Source organism: Oncorhynchus keta, chromosome 28 (genome assembly GCF_023373465.1).
Source record: "Oncorhynchus keta strain PuntledgeMale-10-30-2019 chromosome 28, Oket_V2, whole genome shotgun sequence".
NCBI lineage: Eukaryota > Metazoa > Chordata > Actinopteri > Salmoniformes > Salmonidae > Oncorhynchus > Oncorhynchus keta.
This window is the reverse complement of record NC_068448.1, coordinates 2,737,136-2,759,577: the sequence shown is the minus strand read 5'-3', so window position 1 is coordinate 2,759,577 and position 22,442 is coordinate 2,737,136. Positions and strand designations below refer to the sequence as shown.

Below are 22,442 nucleotides of genomic sequence, written 5' to 3'. Positions count from 1 at the left end.
CATCCAGCCCTGGAGTTTGGTTTACCTCCACTGGTATGCCATCCAGCCTGGAGTTTGGTTTACTGGTATGTCATCCAGCAGCCTGGAGTTTGGTTTACTGGTATGCCATCCAGCCTGGAGTTTGGTTTACTGGTATGTCATCCAGCCCTAGAGTTCAGTTTACCTCCACTGGTATGTCATCCAGCCCTGGAGTTCAGTTTACCTCCACTGGTATGTCATCCAGCCCTGGAGTTCAGTTTACCTCCACTGGTATGTCATCCAGCCCTGGAGTTCAGTTTACCTCCACTGGTATGTCATCCAGCCCTGGAGTTCAGTTTACCTCCACTGGTATGTCATCCAGCCCTAGAGTTTGGTTTACCTCCACTGGTATGTCATCCAGCCCTGGAGTTTGGTTTACTGGTATGTCATCCAGCCCTGGAGTTTGGTTTACTGGTATGCCATCCAGCCCTGGAGTTTGGTTTACTGGTATGCCATCCAGCCCTGGAGTTTGGTTTACTGGTATGTCATCCAGCCCTGGAGTTTGGTTTACTGGTATGTCATCCAGCCCTGGAGTTTGGTTTACTGGTATGTCATCCAGCCCTGGAGTTTGGTTTACTGGTATGCCATCCAGCCCTGGAGTTTGGTTTACTGGTATGTCATCCAGCCCTGGAGTTTGGTTTACTGGTATGTCATCCAGCCCTGGAGTTTGGTTTACTGGTATGCCATCCAGCCCTGGAGTTTGGTTTACTGGTATGTCATCCAGCCCTGGAGTTTGGTATACTTCCACTGGTATGTCATCCAGCCCTGGAGTTCAGTTTACCTCCACTGGTATGCCATCCAGCCCTGGAGTTTTCCCTGGCCTTGCCATCCAGCCCTGGAGTTTTCCCCAGACTTAAAGGCTTTAATTGCCTCAAGAAGTTCCTCCTCTGTAATCAGGCCTTCACTCGAGTCTCTGTATAGCTGTTAATTTTATACTATTATTAGAAAAAATACCCTTACCATTAACATTAGTTAGTGGAGATGGAGGAGAATGAAATGAGAACACATGTTGAAAGTACTTTGCTTCATCTTCTAAAATATATTGTTTGGTGAATCCTGGGTGACTCCATTTGTAACAAGTAAATCATTTCTATGTAGAATTTTTTTTTATGAATTCGGTGCATTTTCCAGTTCGCTTTATTTTTCAATAACGCTTAAATATTTTATTACACTTGATCTTTTATCACGTTCCTTCATTTCTTTTTGTTTTTCCTCTAACTTATTCTGAGCCTTTCCCTGTAAAGTTTTTATTTATTATTTTTATCTTTTAGTTCCTCTGTTCCTAAATATTTGTTGTTTTAACAGAGGAGTATTGAATTGCATGGCATCTTAGGGTACATTTTAAGTGTCCCGTAATTTACAAAGCCTTGTTGGGTTTACTACCTTTTTATTTGGGCATTTTTATTGTTCAGAAATGTGGTGGGTCGTCTCTTCGTTCGCTGGACTTTATCCTGCTAACTGTTCCAAATGTCCGAACTGAATTTGGTGAAAGGGCTTTTATGTCCTTCTGCGCCATCGTCTTGGAACGCCTTACAAAATACTTTTAAACTGGAAGAACTTGTCCCCGATTGGTGTTTTTAAATCACTGATGAAGGATCTTAAGACTGATTCCCTGACCTGTCAATGTTTTTAATTGGCTGTTTTTGATTTTGTTATACTCTTGTGAATTCAATGGTTTTTACTAGATGACTTGTAGTTTTTCCATGTTTGTCTGTAATTTTTGTAATATCTTGGCCAGGACACTCTGGAATTTGTTTTTTAATCTAAATGAAATGGGGGGGATCTGTTGTATCTATTTTACGTAGGGGAAAAAAAGTCCCTTAAATTCTTCTGTCTAGCTTAAAAACAATTTGTCATCCAGTAGGCTTTGATTACATTTCCAACATCATAAATTCTCAATGAGTATTGTGTATACCAACGATTTGATAGTTAGAGGACAGAATGCTGTCAATCAACACTAACTTTTGCCATCCAGCAAAAATGACATGGGTAGTCAAGACGACTTGCTTGATTGAGCCTCTGCCATGTATCTCACTCGGTCAGGATTTTAAACCTCCATGTATATCTCACTAGGTCAGGATATTAAACCTCCATGTATATCTCACTAGGCCAGGATATTAAACCTCCTCCATGTATATCTCACTAGGCCAGGATATTAAACCTCCTCCATGTATATCTCACTAGGTCAGGATATTAAACCTCCTCCATGTATATCTCACTAGGTCAGGATATTAAACCTCCTCCATGTAGATCTCACTAGGTCAGGACATTAAACCTCCTCCATGTATATCTCACTAGGTCAGGGTATTAAACCTCCTCCATGTATATCACACTAGGTCAGGATATTAAACCTCCTCCATGTATATCACACTAGGTCAGGATATTAAACCTCCTCCATGTATATCTCACTAGGTCAGGATATTAAACCTCCATGTATATCTCACTAGGTCAGGATATTAAACCTCCTCCATGTATATCTCACTAGATCAGGATATTAAACCTCCTCCATGTATATCTCACTAGGTCAGGATATTAAACCTCCATGTATATCTCACTAGGTCAGGATATTAAACCTCCATGTATATCTCACTAGGTCAGGATATTAAACCTCCTCCATGTATCTCTCACTAGGTCAGGATATTAAACCTCCTCCATGTATATCTCACTAGGTCAGGATATTAAACCTCCTCCATGTATATCTTACTAGGTCAGGATATTAAACCTCCATGTATATCTCACTAGGTCAGGATATTAAACCTCCATGTATATCTCACTAGGTCAGGATATTAAACCTCCATGTATATCTCACTAGGTCAGGATATTAAACCTCCATGTATATCTCACTAGGTCAGGATATTAAACCTCCTCCATGTATATCTCACTAGGTCAGGATATTAAACCTCCTCCATGTATATCTCACTAGGTCAGGATATTAAACCTCCTCCATGTATATCTCACTAGGTCAGGATATTAAACCTCCATGTATATCTCACTAGGTCAGGATATTAAACCTCCATGTATATCTCACTAGGTCAGGATATTAAACCTCCATGTATATCTCACTAGGTCAGGATATTAAACCTCCTCCATGTATATCTCACTAGGTCAGGATATTAAACCTCCATGTATATCTCACTAGGTCAGGATATTAAACCTCCATGTATATCTCACTAGGTCAGGGTATTAAACCTCCTCCATGTATATCTCACTAGGTCAGGATATTAAACCTCCTCCATGTATATCTCAGTAGGTCAGGATATTAAACCTCCATGTATATCTCACTAGGTCAGGATATTAAACCTCCTCCATGTATATCTCACTAGGTCAGGATATTAAACCTCCATGTATATCTCACTAGGTCAGGATATTAAACCTCCATGTATATCTCACTAGGTCAGGATATTAAACCTCCTCCATGTATATCTCACTAGGTCAGGATATTAAACCTCCATGTATATCTCACTAGGTCAGGATATTAAACCTCCATGTATATCTCACTAGGTCAGGATATTAAACCTCCTCCATGTATATCTCACCAGGTCAGGATATTAAACCTCCTCCATGTATATCTGACTAGGTCACGATATTTAAGCCTCTATATATCCACTAATTCCAATACATCCTTGATTTCCTTAAGTGCACGAGGGTGATAAGTTAGTAGTGCGAATTCCCCTATGTGCCCCGGTCAAAAGTAGTGTACTCTATAGGAAATAGAGTAGCATTTGGTACATGAGAACCAATAAGTCCTTCCTTTACCGTTCCCTGTGCACCCTGGGCCGGCACCACCATGCGGACCCCGGCAGGAAGTGATGTCACCGTTACGGGAGATTTCCCCCTGGTTGGCCTGCCTCACCGTGACGATGGAGGTGCCTGTGGTTGAATGGGGAGCAGACACCTTCAGGATAGCTGGGGAAAACAAAACGATGTTAAAAACAAAAACAATGTTAAAAAACAAAAACAATGTTAAAAACAATGTTAAAAACAAAAACGATGTTAAAAACAAAAACAATGTTAAAAACAAAAACAATGTTTAAACCAACGTTTAAGAGGCTGATCTGGAAAGAAACCCCTTTGATTATGTTTTGGACACAAATATAATTAAAACAGTTTTGAGAAGTTAAGCCAAACATTAAAAAAAACAAATTTAAAAGAGCATTTAAAATATTACAGAAATAAAGTTAAATAAAAAAAATAGTTATTCAGTAGTCGTTACCTGGCCCGCGTGCATTTGCAGCAGCCAGTGGACTCCCAGGCATTGTGGTGGTGGGGGAGGGGACCAGCGTTATGCCCTGGAGAGGCAGGCCCTGGGGGGACGCTGCAGAGGCTGTGACAGGGCTCTTGGGGGAGTTGACCGGTAGTGACGTCGCGGGGCTGACGCCGGGCGTGGTGGCGGCCGAGGCGGGGGGGATATCGTACTTCTGCAGCTGTAACAGGTAGGTGTCTGCAGTTGGTACCGCCCCCCAGCTCACCTCCAGGCTGCTGGTGTTGGCTCTCACCAGCTGCACCCTCGACGGGGGGCGGGGCTTCTCTGTGGGGAGACGAATAAAAACAGAGCAGCGGTTGGTGTTAACAAATCAAAATAACTACCTGAATAACTTAAGGATTCGCTGTATCCCACCAAACTTATTTGTACGGTTAAATTCCCAACACACAAGTATTTCACAGATTATCACCTTGAGATTCACTCTATTTTTTTATTTTATTTTATTTTTATTAAAAAGAGTTCTACATCAAAATGTAGAATCGATACTTTCAATTAACACACACACACACAAATAAGCAACACGCATGTTTCTGAACAAGTGTCATTACAGACCGATTAAGTGAACTGAAGAACTCACCTGTCTCCAGGTACCAGAGGTCCTTACAGCACACCTGGTTGTTCCAGGCCTTGCGGTATCCGTCCCGTCCGCTCCAGACGTAGAGGCGTGAGTTGATGGCCACGGAGCAGTGACCGGCCCTGGCCCTGGGGATGTTATCTTCTAGAGAATCCATCAGCACCGACTCCCAGGCCATCGAGTCTAGGAGCGGACAGAAGTGAAACATCAGTGGTGTAGTTAAGTCACTAAACATTGAGTTTTGGATCGAGTCATCATGTCCCCGTTAAGCTTGGGCGGTTGCAGGCCGTATACCGGGGATCTGGGCGAGGGGACCACGCCGTATGCCCTGGGGATCTGGGCCTGGGGGGCCGTATACCGGGGGGCTCTTGGGGGCGGTTGGCCGTATACCGGGGGATCTGGGGCGGTGGGCCGTATACCGGGGATCTGGGCTGTAACGGTAGGCCGTATACCGGGGATCTGGGCTGCTGGTGTTGGCCGCTGCATACCGGGGTTTGGGGGAGGTAAAAACAGGCCGTATACAAAATAACTACCTGGATCTGGGCATTAGGCCGTATACCGGGGGATCTGGGCGGTAGGCCGTTATCACCTTGGATCTGGTGTTCTACATCAAAATGCCGTATTTCAATTAACACGGGGGTCTGGGCGGTTAGGCCGTATGAACGGGGGATCTGGGCGGTACCAGGCCGCACACCTGGGGATCTGGGCGGTAGGCCGTATACCGGGGGATCTGGGCGGTAGGTGGTGTAGTTAAGTATACCGGGGGATCTGGGCGGTAGGCCGTATACCGGGGGATCTGGGCGGTAGGCCGTATACCGGGGGATCTGGGCGGTAGGCCGTATACCGGGGTTTGGGGCGGTAGGCCGTATACCGGGGGATTGGGCGGTAGGCCGTATACCGGGGATCTGGGCGGTAGGTCGTATACCGGGGGATCTGGGCGGGGCCGTATACCGGGGTTTGGGCGGTGGGCCGTATACCGGGGATCTGGGCGGTAGGCCGTATACCGGGGATCTGGGCGGTAGGCCGTATACCGGGGGATCTGGGCGGTAGGCCGTATACCGGGGGATCTGGGGCGGTAGGCCGTATACCGGGGATCTGGGCGGTAGGCCGTATACCGGGGATCTGGGCGGTAGGCCGTATACCGGGGGATCTGGGCGGTAGGCCGTATACCGGGGGATCTGGGCGGCCGGCCGGCCGTATACCGGGGGATCTGGGCGGTAGGCCGTATACCGGGGGGTTTGGGGCGGTAGGCCGTATACCGGGGATCTGGGCGGTAGGCCGTATACCGGGGGATCTGGGCGGTAGGCCGTATACCGGGGGGATCTGGGCGGTAGGCCGTATACCGGGGATCTGGGCGGTAGGCCGTATACCGGGGGATCTGGGCGGTAGGCCGTATACCGGGGGATCTGGGCGGTAGGCCGTATACCGGGGGGTTTGGGGCGGTAGGCCGTATACCGGGGGATCTGGGCGGTAGGCCGTATACCGGGGGATCTGGGCGGTAGGCCGTATACCGGGGGATTTGGGCGGTAGGGGGTCTGGGCGGTAGGCCGTATACCGGGGGATCTGGGCGGTAGGCCGTATACCGGGGGATCTGGGCGGTAGGCCGTATACCGGGGGATCTGGGCGGTAGGCCGTATACCGGGGATCTGGGCGGTAGGCCGTATACCGGGGATCTGGGCGGTAGGCCGTATACCGGGGATCTGGGCGGTAGGCCGTATACCGGGGATCTGGGCGGTAGGCCGTATACCGGGGATCTGGGCGGTAGGCCGTATACCGGGGGATCTGGGCGGTAGGCCGTATACCGGGGATCTGGGCGGTCCGTATACCGGGGGATCTGGGCGGTAGGCCGTATACCGGGGGGATCTGGGCGGTAGGCCGTATACCGGGGGTTTGGGGCGGTAGGCCGTATACCGGGGGATCTGGGCGGTAGGCCGTATACCGGGGGATCTGGGCGGTAGGCCGTATACCGGGGGATCTGGGCGGTAGGCCGTATACCGGGGGGATCTGGGCGGTAGGCCGTATACCGGGGGATCTGGGCGGTAGGCCGTATACCGGGGGGTCTGGGCGGTAGGCCGTATACCGGGGGATCTGGGCGGTAGGCCGTATACCGGGGGATCTGGGCGGTAGGCCGTATACCGGGGATCTGGGCGGTAGGCCGTATACCGGGGGGATCTGGGCGGTAGGCCGTATACCGGGGGATCTGGGCGGTAGGTCGTATACCGGGGGATCTGGGCGGTAGGCCGTATACCGGGGGATCTGGGCGGTAGGCCGTATACCGGGGGATCTGGGCGGTAGGCCGTATACCGGGGGATCTGGGCGGTAGGCCGTATACCGGGGGATCTGGGCGGTAGGCCGTACACCGGGGGGGATCTGGTCGGTAGGCCGTATACCGGGGGATCTGGTCGGTAGGCCGTATACCGGGGGATCTGGGCAAAGCCTCATGATGGTTTTCAATACCTGCTAAACCACTTCATTGAAGTACCAAAAAATATATATATATATTTGTACCTGCAGTCTACTTGTGCAATACGTGATAGGTGATAAAAAGAACATCGCGTTCTCAATTTCACACTATGATAATGCTTGTGGTATTCATTAGTCATGTGTTTATTTACAAGCAACGAGAAGCCGGAGCCGTATGAGTCACTCACTGCTGTGCATCCTGAGCCAGGTGATCTAGTCACAGTGTGGAATTCACTACTAAAATGTCAGCCAGCTAGATACCATATAACTATTATAAGTTAACTTTCTAAAATGTGCTAAATGCTTTAGCAGTTATTTTGCCAATGTAGCAGAACGTTAGCTATCTTGCTAAGTGGTTAGCTTCTTCCATAATCAAGCATTGGCTTGGTAACAGCAGAGAATCCCCTCCTGGATAAAGAGCCTTCCTAATGCTAATGTTTTATGCGTGCAACGGTCTAGCATTATATAGTTTAGGTTAGAAACTGTACAAAAATGTACGCAATGTGCTCGTTAGCACTCTCTATGAGATTTTACATGCGCTCGTTAGCATTCTCTATGAGATTTTACATGCGCTCGTTAACATTCTCTATGGGATTTTACATGCGCTCGTTAGCATTCTCTATGAGATTTTACATGCGCTCGTTAGCATTCTCTATGGGATTTTACATGCCCTCGTTAGCATTCTCTATGAGATTTTACATGCGCTCGTTAGCATTCTCTATGGGATTTTACATGCCCTCGTTAGCATTCTCTATGAGATTTTACATGCGCTCGTTAGCATTCTCTATGGGATTTTACATGCGCTCGTTAACATTCTCTATGAGATTTTACATGCGCTCGTTAGCATTCTCTATGAGATTTTACATGCGCTCGTTAGCATTCTCTATGAGATTTTACATGCCCTCGTTAACATTCTCTATGAGATTTTACATGCGCTCGTTAGCATTCTCTATGGGATTTTACATGCCCTCGTTAGCATTCTCTATGAGATTTTACATGCGCTCGTTAGCATTCTCTATGAGATTTTACATGTACTTATTAGCATTGCGAATGGAGTTTGAAAACAGCAGCCCTTGTTCAGTTCCGGGTATTACAGAATATCCTGGTACGGTACAAGGTCGTATGACGGTATGACAAGCTGGACACCGGCCACGCCTAGTGGCCGGGAAAACATTTTACATTACACAGCTTTAATGGTTTTATTTGGGTGTGCGTTTGTTTTGTTTTTAAACAGAAATGTGCCCGGTTACTACACGCCGAATTTAAATAAAGGTTTTATATGATTTTCTAACCATGGAGAAACAAGCCAATAGCTAAGCAAAACAAGAGTCTCTTTCCCCATGATCGATAACCTTCCAAACAGTTGATTGATCAGACATATACCAAGGCCAATACAATGTTATTGTCCATAGAAACTGGACAGAGGGGAGACAGCATTTCACATTATTAAGTTGAGAGGTCAATTGTAGCAGAGACGGGTTTCTGTCTGTCGTTTACAGTTTAGGTTTTTTTGTGGTCAACATTTGATTAAACATTGAGCACAAAATACTGTCATTTTTTAGGCCATTTTAGCTAAAGGGCTCAACACACTATGCAGTGTTGTATACAAGCCGTTTCAAAAGTATTCAAATGGCACAAATGTAAAACTACACAGAAAGCGACACAGCCGCTTAAGAGAATGGTTGGTAGGTTAGTCAGCCTGACATACCTAGGTTGAGACAGGCCAGTCTGACATACCTAGGTTGAGACAGGCCAGTGTGTAGGGTCAGCCTGACATACCTAGGTTGAGACAGGCCAGTCTGACATACCTAGGTTGAGACAGGCCAGTCTGACATACCTAGGTTGAGACAGGCCAGTCTGACATACCTAGGTTGAGACAGGCCAGTGTGTTGGTCCAGCCTGACATACCTAGGTTGAGACAGGCCAGTCTGACATACCTAGGTTGAGACAGGCCAGTCTGACATACCTAGGTTGAGACAGGCCAGTGTGTTAGTCAGCCTGACATACCTAGGTCAGGCCTGACATACCTAGGTTGAGACAGGCCAGTCTGACATACCTAGGTTGAGACAGGCCAGTGTGTTGGCCAGTCTGACATACCTAGGTTGAGACAGGCCAGTCTGACATACCTAGGTTGAGACAGGCCAGTGTGTTGGTCAGCCTGACATACCTAGGTTGAGACAGGCCAGTCTGACATACCTAGGTTGAGACAGGCCAGTCTGACATACCTAGGTTGAGACAGGCCAGTGTGTTGGCCAGTCTGACATACCTAGGTTGAGACAGGCCAGTCTGACATACCTAGGTTGAGACAGGCCAGTCTGACATACCTAGGTTGAGACAGGCCAGTGTGTTAGTCAGCCTGACATACCTAGGTTGAGACAGGCCAGTCTGACATACCTAGGTTGAGACAGGCCAGTGTGTTGGTGCACTTCCACTCCTTCTCGTGTGTCGCTACTTTGACGTCATCCATCACCAGGGGAACCCAGCCTCCGAACACGTACATCCTGTTACAGAACAGACGGGTGAGGAGGGAGGCGGGTGAGGAGGGAGGCGGGGTGAGGAGGGTGAGGAGGGAGGCGGGGTGAGGAGGGAGGCGGGGTGAGGAGGGTGAGGTGAGGGAGGGAGGCGGGAGGCGGGGTGAGGAGGGAGACGGGGTGAGGAGGGAGACGGGGTGAGGAGGGAGGCGGGGTGAGGAGGGAGGCGGGTGAGGAGGGAGGCGGGGTGAGGAGGGAGGCGGGGTGAGGAGGGAGGCGGGGTGAGGAGGGAGGCGGGTGAGGAAGGAGGCGGGTGAGGAGGGAGGCGGGTGAGGAGGGAGGCGGGGTGAGGAGGGAGGCGGGGTGAGGAGGGAGGCGGGGTGAGGAGGGAGGCGGGGTGAGGAGGGAGGCGGGTGAGGAGGGAGGCGGGTGAGGAGGAAAAATGGAGGGAGACGGGGTGAGGAGGGAGACGGGGTGAGGAGGGAGACGGGGTGAGGAGGGAAAATGAAAAATAAAGTCCCTCTCCCGGGGTGAAAAGACAGGGTGTTAGGGACGGGGTGAGGAGGGAGGCGGGGTGAGGAGGGATGGGGTGTGGAGGGAGGCGGGGTGGGAGGGACGGGGTGAGGAGGGAGACGGGGTGAGGAGGGAGGCGGTGAGGAGGAGGCGGGTGAGGAGGGATTCCATGGAGGGTGTCTGCAGAGGGTGAAGGTGAGGAGGAGGCTTATGAGGAGGGAGGCGGGTGAGGAGGGAGGCGGGTGAGGAGGGAGGCGGGGTGAGGAGGGAGGCGGGTGAGGAGGGAGGCGGGTGAGGAGGGAGGCGGGTGAGGAGGGAGACGGGGTGAGGAGGGAGGCAGGTGAGCTCCTGATAGACCAACCATACACCAGACCAGCTCAGAAGTAAAAATGTACACACATCCAGTTACTTGCCGACAGAAAAATAAAAAATAAAGTCCCTCTCCCTCTGAAAAGACAGATGTGTTAACTCACTTGTTGGTGATGGTTGTGGCAGAGTGGAGACTGCGGGGAAGAGGAGCTGTCCCGTTGATCGACGGCTTATTCCATGTCAGGGTGTCTGCAGAGGAAAGACAAGGACTTATCAAGTTCCTGCGTTGAAACGGCCACGCTACTAAGTAGTAGAGATGTGACAAATAGAGCGAGGGGGGAAAAATATTTATTTTTATATTTATATTTCTGTTAAAACGATTATATATATATATATATATTTTTAAACAAAAATACATTTAAAATCAAAGATGAATTCACATTACATTATACAGTGCCTTGCGAAAGTAAATAATTTTGCACGCCCAATTTTTTCAGTTTTTGATTTGTTAAAAAAGTTTGAAATATCTCAATAAATGTCAGTTTTGCACTTCATGATTGTGTCCCATTTTTGTTGATTCTTCAAAAAAATACAGTTTTATATCTTTATGTTTGAAGCCTGAAATGTTCAAAAGGTTCCAAAGTTCAAGGGGGCTGAATAGGTCTGGCACTGTATATGGTCTGTTATAATCTCCACCTGGATATGTTTAGGACTGGCCACCCCATTGCCTGGTTTTGCTCTATGTTTTAATCTCCACCCGTCTTGTTGCCAGAAGAGGACTGGCCACCCCTCATAGCCTGGTTCCTCTCTAGGTTTATAATCTCCACCCGACAGCCAGAAGAGGTATTCCACCCATCCTGGTTCCTCTCTATTTTATAATCTCCACCCGGCCCAGCCAGAAGAGGACTGGCCACCCCTCATGAGCCTGGTTCCTCTCTGTTTATAATCTCCACCGGCACAGCCAGAAGAGGACTGGCCACCCCACATAGCCTGGTTCCTCTCTGAGGTTTATAATCTCCACCCGGCACAGCATAAGAGGCATTGGCCAACCAATGGTTCCTCTCTAGGTTTATAATCTTCATCTGACAGCCAGCACCTTCTTTCCACATGTTTGGTTTGTAATCTCCACCGGCACAGCCAGAAGAGGACTAAACCCCACTTTTTATGGTTCTTTAAGAAATAATTCCACTTGCCACTCTTCCATAAAGGCCAGACTTGTGCCACCCCACGACCTGGTTCCTCCTAGGTTTATAATCTCCACCCCACAGCCAGAGATCCACCCCACATAGCCTGGTTCTGGTTTATAATCTCCACCCGGCACAGCCAGATGAGGACTGGCCACCCCTCATAGCCTGGTTCCTATCTAGGTCTTCCTAGGTTTTGGCCTTTCTAGGGAGTTTTTCCTAGCCACCGTGCTTCTACACCTGCATTGCTTGCTGTTTGGGGTTTCAGGCTGGGTTTCTGTACAGCACTTTGAGATAACAGCTGATGTACGAAGGGCTATATAAATAAATTTGATTTGATTGCAGCTGTGCTGCTACCGGGAACCGTTTTGGGTTTTACGGCGCAGCGCGTCCCTTTAGAATTTACACCAGCATTACATTGACTCTCCACCTCGCAAAGATCGCATTTCCTTCCTCAAATTACATACAGGACTTCACCGCTGTCTCTTGCCTTTCTCTGGCATTGCTCCACCTTACGGACAACGGTCTTTCTTAGCGGTAGAGACGACTCCGAAATAATTGATTTCGTCAACTCCTTGCATGCATATCGACTGCCATTTTAGTGTCGAGTCTGCCAACTGCTAAGATTAATTGTTTGGTTTTTTTTTTTTTGTAATGGAGGGGACTAATTAGTAGTCGTACTTCAGAGAACAGTGGGACAGTGTAGGCCGGTTCAGGACCACGCGCTAGGCCCGTCTATCTCGCAATTTCTTGCCTTGAACTGTCACGCAACCTCAGTAAAGCAGGGCCTATCAATGAGATAGGCTATGAGATTCTACACGCAACAGACCTGAAAACAAAAAGAGCAGGCAAGCCAGTGAGAAGGAGAGAGGATGCAGCCAGAATGAACTGGCACATACAGTTGAGCTCATTACAGTCAGTCCCCCACATACATCTGCTGATGCAAAAAGGGCTTAATCATTTATTTTCTTTTAAATGTTTGCATAAGCCCCAAGAAGCATTTGTCTGCAGTTAACTTGGCCAAAGGCTGTGCAACCATGAACTAGCTCTGGGGTGCCAATAATGTTGTCCGTGCCATGTCTCTCTTGTACTTTTCGCATTAAAAAAAAAGTACAGATTTCTTCTAAAATAAATAGAAATTTGACAAATTTTGATCACCACACATTGGATTTTTTTTATTTTGGCACGGACAAAATGATTGGCACCCCAGAGCTAGTACATGGTTGCACAGCCTTTGGCGAAGATAACGGCAGACAAATGCATCTTGGGACTTATGCAATCTTTTTTTACAAAAGCCCCATTTTTTTTTTTTTTAATTTTTTTTTTTTACATCAGTAGATGTCAAAAGGCTTTCACAGAAACCCGGGCTAAAACCCCCAAGAGCTGCTCACCTTTCTACTGGCAATTTGTCTCACTATTCAGCAGCAAACTGATCGCATTCTTCAATATTTCGAAAGGTGCCCTCCAACTTGTTTTCAGATCTCACCATCAATTTTGGATGGGATTCAAAGCTGGACTTCTTGCTGAACATTCCAGAACAGTCCAGCATCTCTTCTTAACCATTCCTGTGTGCTTTTTTTGTGTGTGTGTTTGGTGTCGTTGTCCTGCTGGAAGACCCACAACCTTGAATGGAGACCCAGTTTTTGTAAACTGGGAAAAACATTGGACTGCAAAAACACCTGATAATCTGCTGATTTTACGATGTCTTGTTCAAAGCCCCCGCCCCCCAGAAGTATAAACGCAAACCCCACAGCTTGACTGAACCCCCCCCCCCATCTTTGAGAGTGCCCTTTTCCATGGGATTGCTTCATCTGGTCGTCAGTGAACACAGCGCTGACATGTGTTGCCAAAGAGCTCTAATTTTGTTTCATTTGGTCCACAGAATGTTTCCCCCCCCGGGATTTAGGTGGGTTTATTGGGAAGTTCAAATCAGTTGAATAAAACTGTGGGGCTGCCTCTGGTACTATGGGCCTTTTATGTGTGCAAGACATCATGAAATCAGATTGTCAATGCCATACAACTCTTTGTCCGTGGCCTCCAGCTGCTCTTAAAAACGCTAGTAAAAACCAAATACATGCCTGTTAACCGTTCCCTGCCCGCACCCGACCGCCCGTCGAGCATCACAACTCTAACTTAGAATATGTGGACAACTACAAATACCCGGGTGTCTGGTTAGACTGTAAACTCTCCTTCCAGACTCATATTAGAACATCGCCAATCCCAAATTAAATCTAGAATCGGATTCCTATTTCGCAAACAAAGCCTCCTTCACTCACGCCGCCAAATATACCCTCGTAAAACTGACTATCCTACCGATCCTCGACAATGTCATTTACAAAATAGCTTCCAATACTCTACTCAGCAAACTGGATGTAGTCTATCACAGTGCCATCCATTTTGTTACCAAATCACCTTATACGACCCACCACTGCGACCTGTATGCTCTAGTCGGCTGGACCTCGCTACATATTCGTCACCAGACTCACTGGCTCCAGGTCATCTTTTAGTCGATGCTAGGTAAAGTCCTCAGCTCACTGGTCACGATTTCAACACACACCCATAGCACGCACTCCAGCAGGTATATTTCACTGGTCATCCCCAAAGCAAACACCTCCTTTGGCCACCTTTCCTTCCAGTGGTGTGACTGGAACGAATTGCAAAAATTGCTGAAGCTGGAGACTAATATCTCCCTCACTAACTTTAAGCATCAGCTATCTGAGCAGCTAACCGATCGCTGCAGCTGTACATAGTCCATCTGTAAGTAGCCCACCCAATCTACCTCATCCCCATATTGTGATTTACTTTTCTGCTCTTTTGCACACCAGTACACACCTTCATCTGCTCATTTATCACTCCAGTGTTAATCTTCTAAATTGTAATTACTCTGCTACTATGGCCTATTTATTGCCTTACCTCCTCACACCATTTCCACACACTGTTATATAGACCTTCTTTTTCTTCTATTGTGTTATTGACTGTGCGCTTGTTTATTCCACGTGTAACATTGTGTTGTTGTTTATGTCGCACTGCTTTGCTTTATCTTGGCCAGGTCGCAGTTGTAAATGAGAACTCTCAACTGACCTACCTGGTTAAATAAATAAAAATATACATATTTATTTTTTAAATCAAGGTTTTTTGGAGTGCAATGTTCAACCCAGTGTCCAAAAACTGTCTGTTGAAGGTTGTGGGTCTTCCAGTAGGACAACAAACCCCAAAACACACATAAAAAGCACCCTGGAATGGTTAAAAATAATAATTTAAACGTTGGAATGTTCTGGAGTAGCCAATGAGAAGTCCAGATCTCAATCTCATCCCATAACTTATAATGACAACTGAAAACATCAATTGGTTGAGGGCACCCAACCAACACTGAAGAATAAGAGCTATTTGCTTCTGAGGGCAAGCTCATCGATGGCTACCATTTTCTACATTGTAGAATAATAGTGAAGATATCAAAACTATGAAATGACACATATGGAATCATGTAGTAACCAAAAAACTGTTTAACAAATCAAAATATATTTTAGATTTCAGATTCTTCAAAGTAGACTCCCTTTGCCTTGATGACAGCTTTGCACACTCTTGGCATTCTCTCAACCAGCTTCATGAAGTAGTCACCTGGAATGCATTTCAATTAACAGGTGTGCCTTGGTAAAAAAAAAGTTGTGGATTTTTGGTAAAAGACAAAGCCCATACTACAGGAAGAACAGCTGAAATAAACCAAGAGAAATGCCAGTCCATCATTACTTTTAAGACATGAAGGTCAGTCAATCCGGAAAATGTAAAGAACTTTGAACGTTTTCTTGTAGTGCAGTCGCAAAAACCCATCAAGCTCTATGATGAAATTGTCTCTGAGGACCGCCACAGGAAAGGAAGACCCTGAGTTACCTCTGCTGCAGAGGATAAGTTGATTAGAGTTACCAGCCTCAGAGTTCAAGTAACAGACACATCTCAACATCAACTAATAAAATCTAATTTTATTGGTCACATACACATGGTTAGCTGAAGTTAATGCGAGTGTAGCGAAATGCTTGTGTTCAGTGGAGACTGTGTGAATCAGGCCTTCATGGTCGAATTGCTGCAAATAAACCACTACTAAAAAGACACCAATAAGAGACTTGCTTGGACCAAGAAACATGAGCATTGACATTAGACCGGTGGAAAACTGTCCTTTTGTATGAGGAATCCACATTTTGGGGTTTTTGGTTCCAATCGCTGTGTCTTTGTGAGACACGGTGTGGGTGAACGGATGATCTCCACATGTGTGGTTCCCACCGTGAAGCATGGAGGAGGTGGTGTTATGTATGGTGTGGGGGTGCTTTGCTGGTGACACTGGCAGTGATTTATTTAGAATTCAAGGCACACTAAACCAGCATGACTACACCACAGCATTCTGCAGCAAATACGCCATCCCATCTGGTTTGCGCTAATTTGCTTTTTTTTTTCAACAGAACAATGACCCAACACACCTCCAGGCTGTATAAGGCCTATTTGAACAAGGAGGAGAGTGATGGAGTGCTGCATCACAAGAAGGAAAAGCATCCAACAAGTGTTCATCATAATGTGGGAACTCCTTGGAGACTCGGAAAAGCATTCCAGGTGAAGCTGGTTGAGAGGATGCCAAGAGTGTGCAAAGATGTCATCAAGGCAAAAGGGTGGCTACTTTGAAGAATCAACATCTAAAGGGTTTTAGTAGATACAGTATAACTGAGTTCCATGTCTGTAGAGGGTTTCAGTAGATACGGTATAACTGAGTTCCATGTCTGTAGAGGGTTTCAGTAGATACCTTTATCGCCCTAGTGGTCATATATGCGTAATAGGACTATTATTATACTTTGTTAATTGCTGTGGAATTTCTCTTTTTCTTATCGTTTTAACAGAAAACCAATAAAATAAAAAAAATGTCCATTTGTCACATCAATACCAAGAACCAAAATGACCACTGACTGAACTACAGAGTTCCTTGGCTGAGATGAGAGAACCTTCATCAATTTGGGCTTTATGGGAGTGGCCAGACAGAACAGTCCCTAGAGCACTACATCAATCTGGGCTTTATGGAAGAGTGGCCAGACAGAACAGTCCCTAGAGCACTACATCAATCTGGGCTTTATGGGAGAGTGGCCAGACAGAACAGTCCCTAGAGCACTACATCAATCTGGGCTTTATGGAAGAGTGGCCAGACAGAACAGTCCCTAGAGCACTACATCAATCTGGGCTTTATGGGAGTGGCCAGACAGAACAGTCCCTAGAGCACTACATCAATCTGGGCTTTATGGCCAGACAGAACCTTCCGGAACAGTCTCTGGAGTACTTCATCAATCTGGAAGAATTTCCCCAAATCCAGAAGACAATCAAAGCTGTAATCGCCGCCAAAAGGTGCATCTACACGTATTCACACCCATTACTCAATACTTTATGTAAATGGGATGTTTTTGTATTTCATTTTCTATCATTTTTTATTATTATTAGCAAACATGTCTAAAAACATGTTGTTTTCACTTTGTCATTATGGGGTATTGTGATGTCATTCTGGGGTATTGTGATGTCATTCTGGGGTATTGTGATGTCATTCTGGGGTATTGTGATGACATTCTGGGGTATTGTGATGTCATTATGGGGTATTGTGATGTCATTATGGGGTGATGTCATTGTGATGTCATTATGGGGTATTGTGATGACATTATGGGGTATTGTGATGTCATTATGGGGTATTGTGATGTCATTATGGGGTATTGTGATGTCATTATGGGGTATTGTGATGTCATTATGGGGCATTGTGATGTCATTATGGGGTATTGTGATGTCATTCTGGGGTATTGTGATGTCATTATGGGGTATTGTGATGTCATTCTGGGGTATTGTGATGTCATTCTGGGGTATTGTGATGTCATTCTGGGGTATTGTGATGTCATTATGGGGTATTGTGATGTCATTCTGGGGTATTGTGATGTCATTCTGGGGTATTGTGATGTCATTATGGGGTATTGTGATGTCATTATGGGGTATTGTGATGACATTATGGGGTATTGTGATGTCATTATGGGGTATTGTGATGTCATTATGGGGTATTGTGATGTCATTATGGGGTATTGTGATGTCATTATGGGGTATTGTGATGTCATTATGGGGTATTGTGATGTCATTCTGGGGTATTGTGATGTCATTATGGGGTATTGTGATGTCATTATGGGGTATTGTGATGTCATTATGGGGTATTGTGATGTCATTATGGGGTATTGTGATGTCATTATGGGGTATTGTGATGTCATTCTGGGGTATTGTGATGTCATTATGGGGTATTGTGATGTCATTCTGGGGTATTGTGATGTCATTCTGGGGTATTGTGATGTCATTCTGGGGTATTGTGATGACATTATGGGGTATTGTGATGTCATTATGGGGTATTGTGATGTCATTATGGGGTATTGTGATGTCATTATGGGGTATTGTGATGTCATTATGGGGTATTGTGATGATATTATGGGGTATTGTGATGTCATTATGGGGTATTGTGATGTCATTATGGGGTATTGTGATGTCATTATGGGGTATTGTGATGTCATTATGGGGTATTGTGATGTCATTATGGGGTATTGTGATGTCATTATGGGGTATTGTGATGTCATTATGGGGTATTGTGATGTCATTATGGGGTATTGTGATGTCATTATGGGGTATTGTGATGTCATTATGGGGTATTGTGATGTCATTATGGGGTATTGTGATGTCATTCTGGGGTATTGTGATGTCATTCTGGGGTATTGTGATGTCATTCTGGGGTATTGTGATGTCATTCTGGGGTATTGTGATGTCATTATGGGGTATTGTGATGTCATTCTGGGGTATTGTGATGTCATTCTGGGGTATTGTGATGACATTATGGGGTATTGTGATGTCATTATGGGGTATTGTGATGTCATTATGGGGTATTGTGATGTCATTATGGGGTATTGTGATGTCATTATGGGGTATTGTGATGACATTATGGGGTATTGTGATGTCATTATGGGGTATTGTGATGTCATTATGGGGTATTGTGATGTCATTATGGGGTATTGTGATGTCATTATGGGGTATTGTGATGTCATTATGGGGTATTGTGATGTCATTCTGGGGTATTGTGATGTCATTCTGGGGTATTGTGATGTCATTCTGGGGTATTGTGATGTCATTCTGGGGTATTGTGATGTCATTATGGGGTATTGTGATGTCATTATGGGGTATTGTGATGTCATTCTGGGGTATTGTGATGTCATTCTGGGGTATTGTGATGTCATTATGGGGTATTGTGATGTCATTATGGGGTATTGTGATGTCATTATGGGGTATTGTGATGACATTATGGGGTATTGTGATGACATTATGGGGTATTGTGATGTCATTATGGGGTATTGTGATGTCATTATGGGGTATTGTGATGTCATTATGGGGTATTGTGATGTCATTATGGGGTATTGTGATGTCATTATGGGGTATTGTGATGTCATTATGGGGTATTGTGATGTCATTATGGGGTATTGTGATGTCATTATGGGGTATTGTGATGTCATTATGGGGTATTGTGATGACATTATGGGGTATTGTGATGTCATTATGGGGTATTGTGATGTCATTATGGGGTATTGTGATGTCATTATGGGGTATTGTGATGTCATTATGGGGTATTGTGATGTCATTATGGGGTATTGTGATGTCATTCTGGGGTATTGTGATGTCATTCTGGGGTATTGTGATGTCATTATGGGGTATTGTGATGTCATTATGGGGTATTGTGATGTCATTCTGGGGTATTGTGATGTCATTCTGGGGTATTGTGATGACATTATGGGGTATTGTGATGTCATTATGGGGTATTGTGATGTCATTATGGGGTATTGTGATGTCATTATGGGGTATTGTGATGTCATTCTGGGGTATTGTGATGTCATTCTGGGGTATTGTGATGACATTCTGGGGTATTGTGATGTCATTCTGGGGTATTGTGATGTCATTCTGGGGTATTGTGATGTCATTATGGGGTATTGTGATGTCACTATGGGGTATTCTGTGTGTATGGGTGAGAAAAATGTCAATTTAACTCATTTTGAATTCAGAAGTTAACACAACAAAATGTGGAAAAAATCAAGGGGTATGAATAATTTCTCAAGGCACTGTAAAAAAAATTACATTAAAATGTTTTTTAAAAAACGGCAGGAAATTACATTTAAAACAGAAACACTTTCTCAACTCAATGGGGAAATATGTATAATTACAGGAAATTAGCGTGAATATTCAAAACGTTCTCTAAAACGACAAGATGGGGCCCACCTAAAAAAATGTTCTCTGAAACCCAGCTGTGTGTGTCCATTACCACACCCTCTGCCACCTAAGCTCCCCTTTGATACAGGAAAAAAACCCAGAATGCAACCTGCAAGTTTAATTCATTAATAATGCATGTAATTGCACCGTGTACACCACGTGTATCCTGTGCATATGAAAAATGAACTTGATTTGATTTCCCCAACAACAAAAAAATAAAAAGTCATGAATTTGACCAATCACTCACCTATATCTAGTGTCCACAAATCCCCCAGTCGACAGCCGCTCATACCCCCATAGATGACCAGACGGGACTTGCTAGAGGTCTTCTCTGTGTAGACGACGGCGGTGTGGCTCTCTCTGGGCGGGGGCAACACCCCGTAGGTGATGGGGATGTCCCAGCCCACCACACTGGAGCCGGCACGCAGCTCCAACGTGTACAGATCGTTCAGGTATCTGGAGCGGAGGAGCGAAACATAACGTTTAGGTCTTAATCTGTGCCTTGTATTTAAATCACATTTTATTATTTATGATTATTATTTTATTTGTCACGTGTGCGGAATACAACAGGAGGAGCTCAACCTAACTGTGAAAATGCTTTACTTTACAATCCCTTTACCAACGATGCAGAATTATTTTTTTAAAGTAAGAAAATTGCACACACGCAAAAAAAATGTAAATTAACAAAATAACTAACCAAATTAAGAAAGAAAAAACAGCAAAATAAAAAAGGCTATATACATGGGGTACCAGTATCAAGTCAATGTGTGGGGGTACAGGTTAATTGAGGTAATATGTACATGATAGGGGTAAAGTGACTATGCATTGATAACGAACAGCAAGTAGCAGCAGTTTAAATTTTAAAAAGGTAAAAAATTGGCAAATTGTCAAGGGAAGCAATTTCATTAACCGTTTTGCAGTCTTATGGTTCGGAGGTAGTTAAGGTGTTAAGGTGCCGTCGGCAAACTTAATGGCGTTGGAGTCGTGCGTAGACACGCAGTCATGGGTGAACAGGGAGCACAGGGAGGGAGGGGACTAAGCACGCACCCCTGAGGGGCCCCCGTGTTGAGGATCAGTGAGGCCGATGTGTTGTTGCCTACCCTTACAACTTGGGGGCGGCCCGTCAGGAAGTCCAGGATCTAGTTGCAAAGGGAGGGTCCTTGGTTTAGTGATGAGCTCGGGGACGACTACGGTGTTGAACGCTGTAGTCAACGAAAAGCATCCTCTTGTCCAGGTGGGAAAGGGCAGTGCGGAGTGAGAGTGAAATAGAGATTTCCTCATCTGTGGATCTGTTGGGGCGGTATGTGAATTGTAGTGGGTCTAGAGTTTCTGGGATGATGGTGTTCATGTGAACTATGACCAGCCTTTCAAAGCCCTTCATGGTTACAGACATGAGTGCTACGGGTCGGTAGTCATTTAGACAAGTTACCTTGGCGTTCTTGGGCACATGTTGGTCTGCTTGAAACATGTATTAGACTCGGTCAGGGAGAGTTTGAAAATGTCCGTGAAGACACTTGACAGTTGGTCAGCGCATGCTCAGAGTAAGTGTCCGGGTAATCCGTCTGGCCCTGCGGCCTTGTGAATGTTGACCTGTTTAAAGGTCTTACTCACATCGGCTACGGAGAGCGTGATCACAGTCGTCCGGAAGAGCAGGTGGTCTCATGCATGGTTCAGTGTTGTTGCCTCAAAGAAAAGCATAGAATGCATTCAGTTTTTCTGGAACGCTCGCAGCTGGGTTTCCCTTCGTAATCTGTTTTCAAACACATCCAATGAGCGTTAGAGCCGGTGTAGTATGATTCAATCTTCGTCCGGTATTGACTGTTTGATGGTTCATTGGAGGGCGAGATGTCTCAAAACCATCCAGATTAGTGTCCCGCTTCTTGAAAGCTGCAGCTCTAGCCTTTAGCTCAGTTTGGATGTTGTCTGCAATTAGGGCTGGCCCCAATGACCTCGGTGGCTCCATATGGAGACTTATCTCCCTCACCAACTTTAAACATCTGCTATCTGAGCAGCTAACCGATCGCTGCAGCTGTACATAGTCCATCGGTAAATAGCCCACCCATTTTACCTACCTCATCCCCATACTGTTTTTATTTATTTACTTTTCTGCTCTTTTGCACACCAGTATCTCTACCTGTACATGACCATCTGATCATTTATCACTCCAGTGTTAATCTGCTTTGTAAAATTGTAATTATTCGCCTACCTCATGCCTTTTGCACACAATGTATATAGACTCTTCTTTTTCTCCTGTGTTATTGACTTGTTTACTCCATGTGTACCTCTGTGTTGTCTGTTCACACTGCTATGCTTTATCTTGTCCAGGTCGCAGTTGCAAATGAGAACTT

The 22,442-nt window shown here is 45.6% G+C and overlaps 1 protein-coding gene across 1 annotated transcript in view; it reads right to left on the bottom strand.

Annotated features, from left to right (window-relative positions):
- LOC118360489 (host cell factor 1-like) overlaps nt 1–22,442 on the bottom strand; it is an 80,102-nt gene that overhangs the window by 48,324 nt on the left and 9,336 nt on the right. Inside the window, 7 exon segments of the mRNA XM_052484400.1 lie at nt 3,775–3,853; nt 3,855–3,924; nt 4,232–4,546; nt 4,860–5,039; nt 9,714–9,820; nt 10,777–10,861; nt 20,342–20,550. Coding sequence (XP_052340360.1) covers nt 3,775–3,853; nt 3,855–3,924; nt 4,232–4,546; nt 4,860–5,039; nt 9,714–9,820; nt 10,777–10,861; nt 20,342–20,550 — 1,045 coding nt within the window.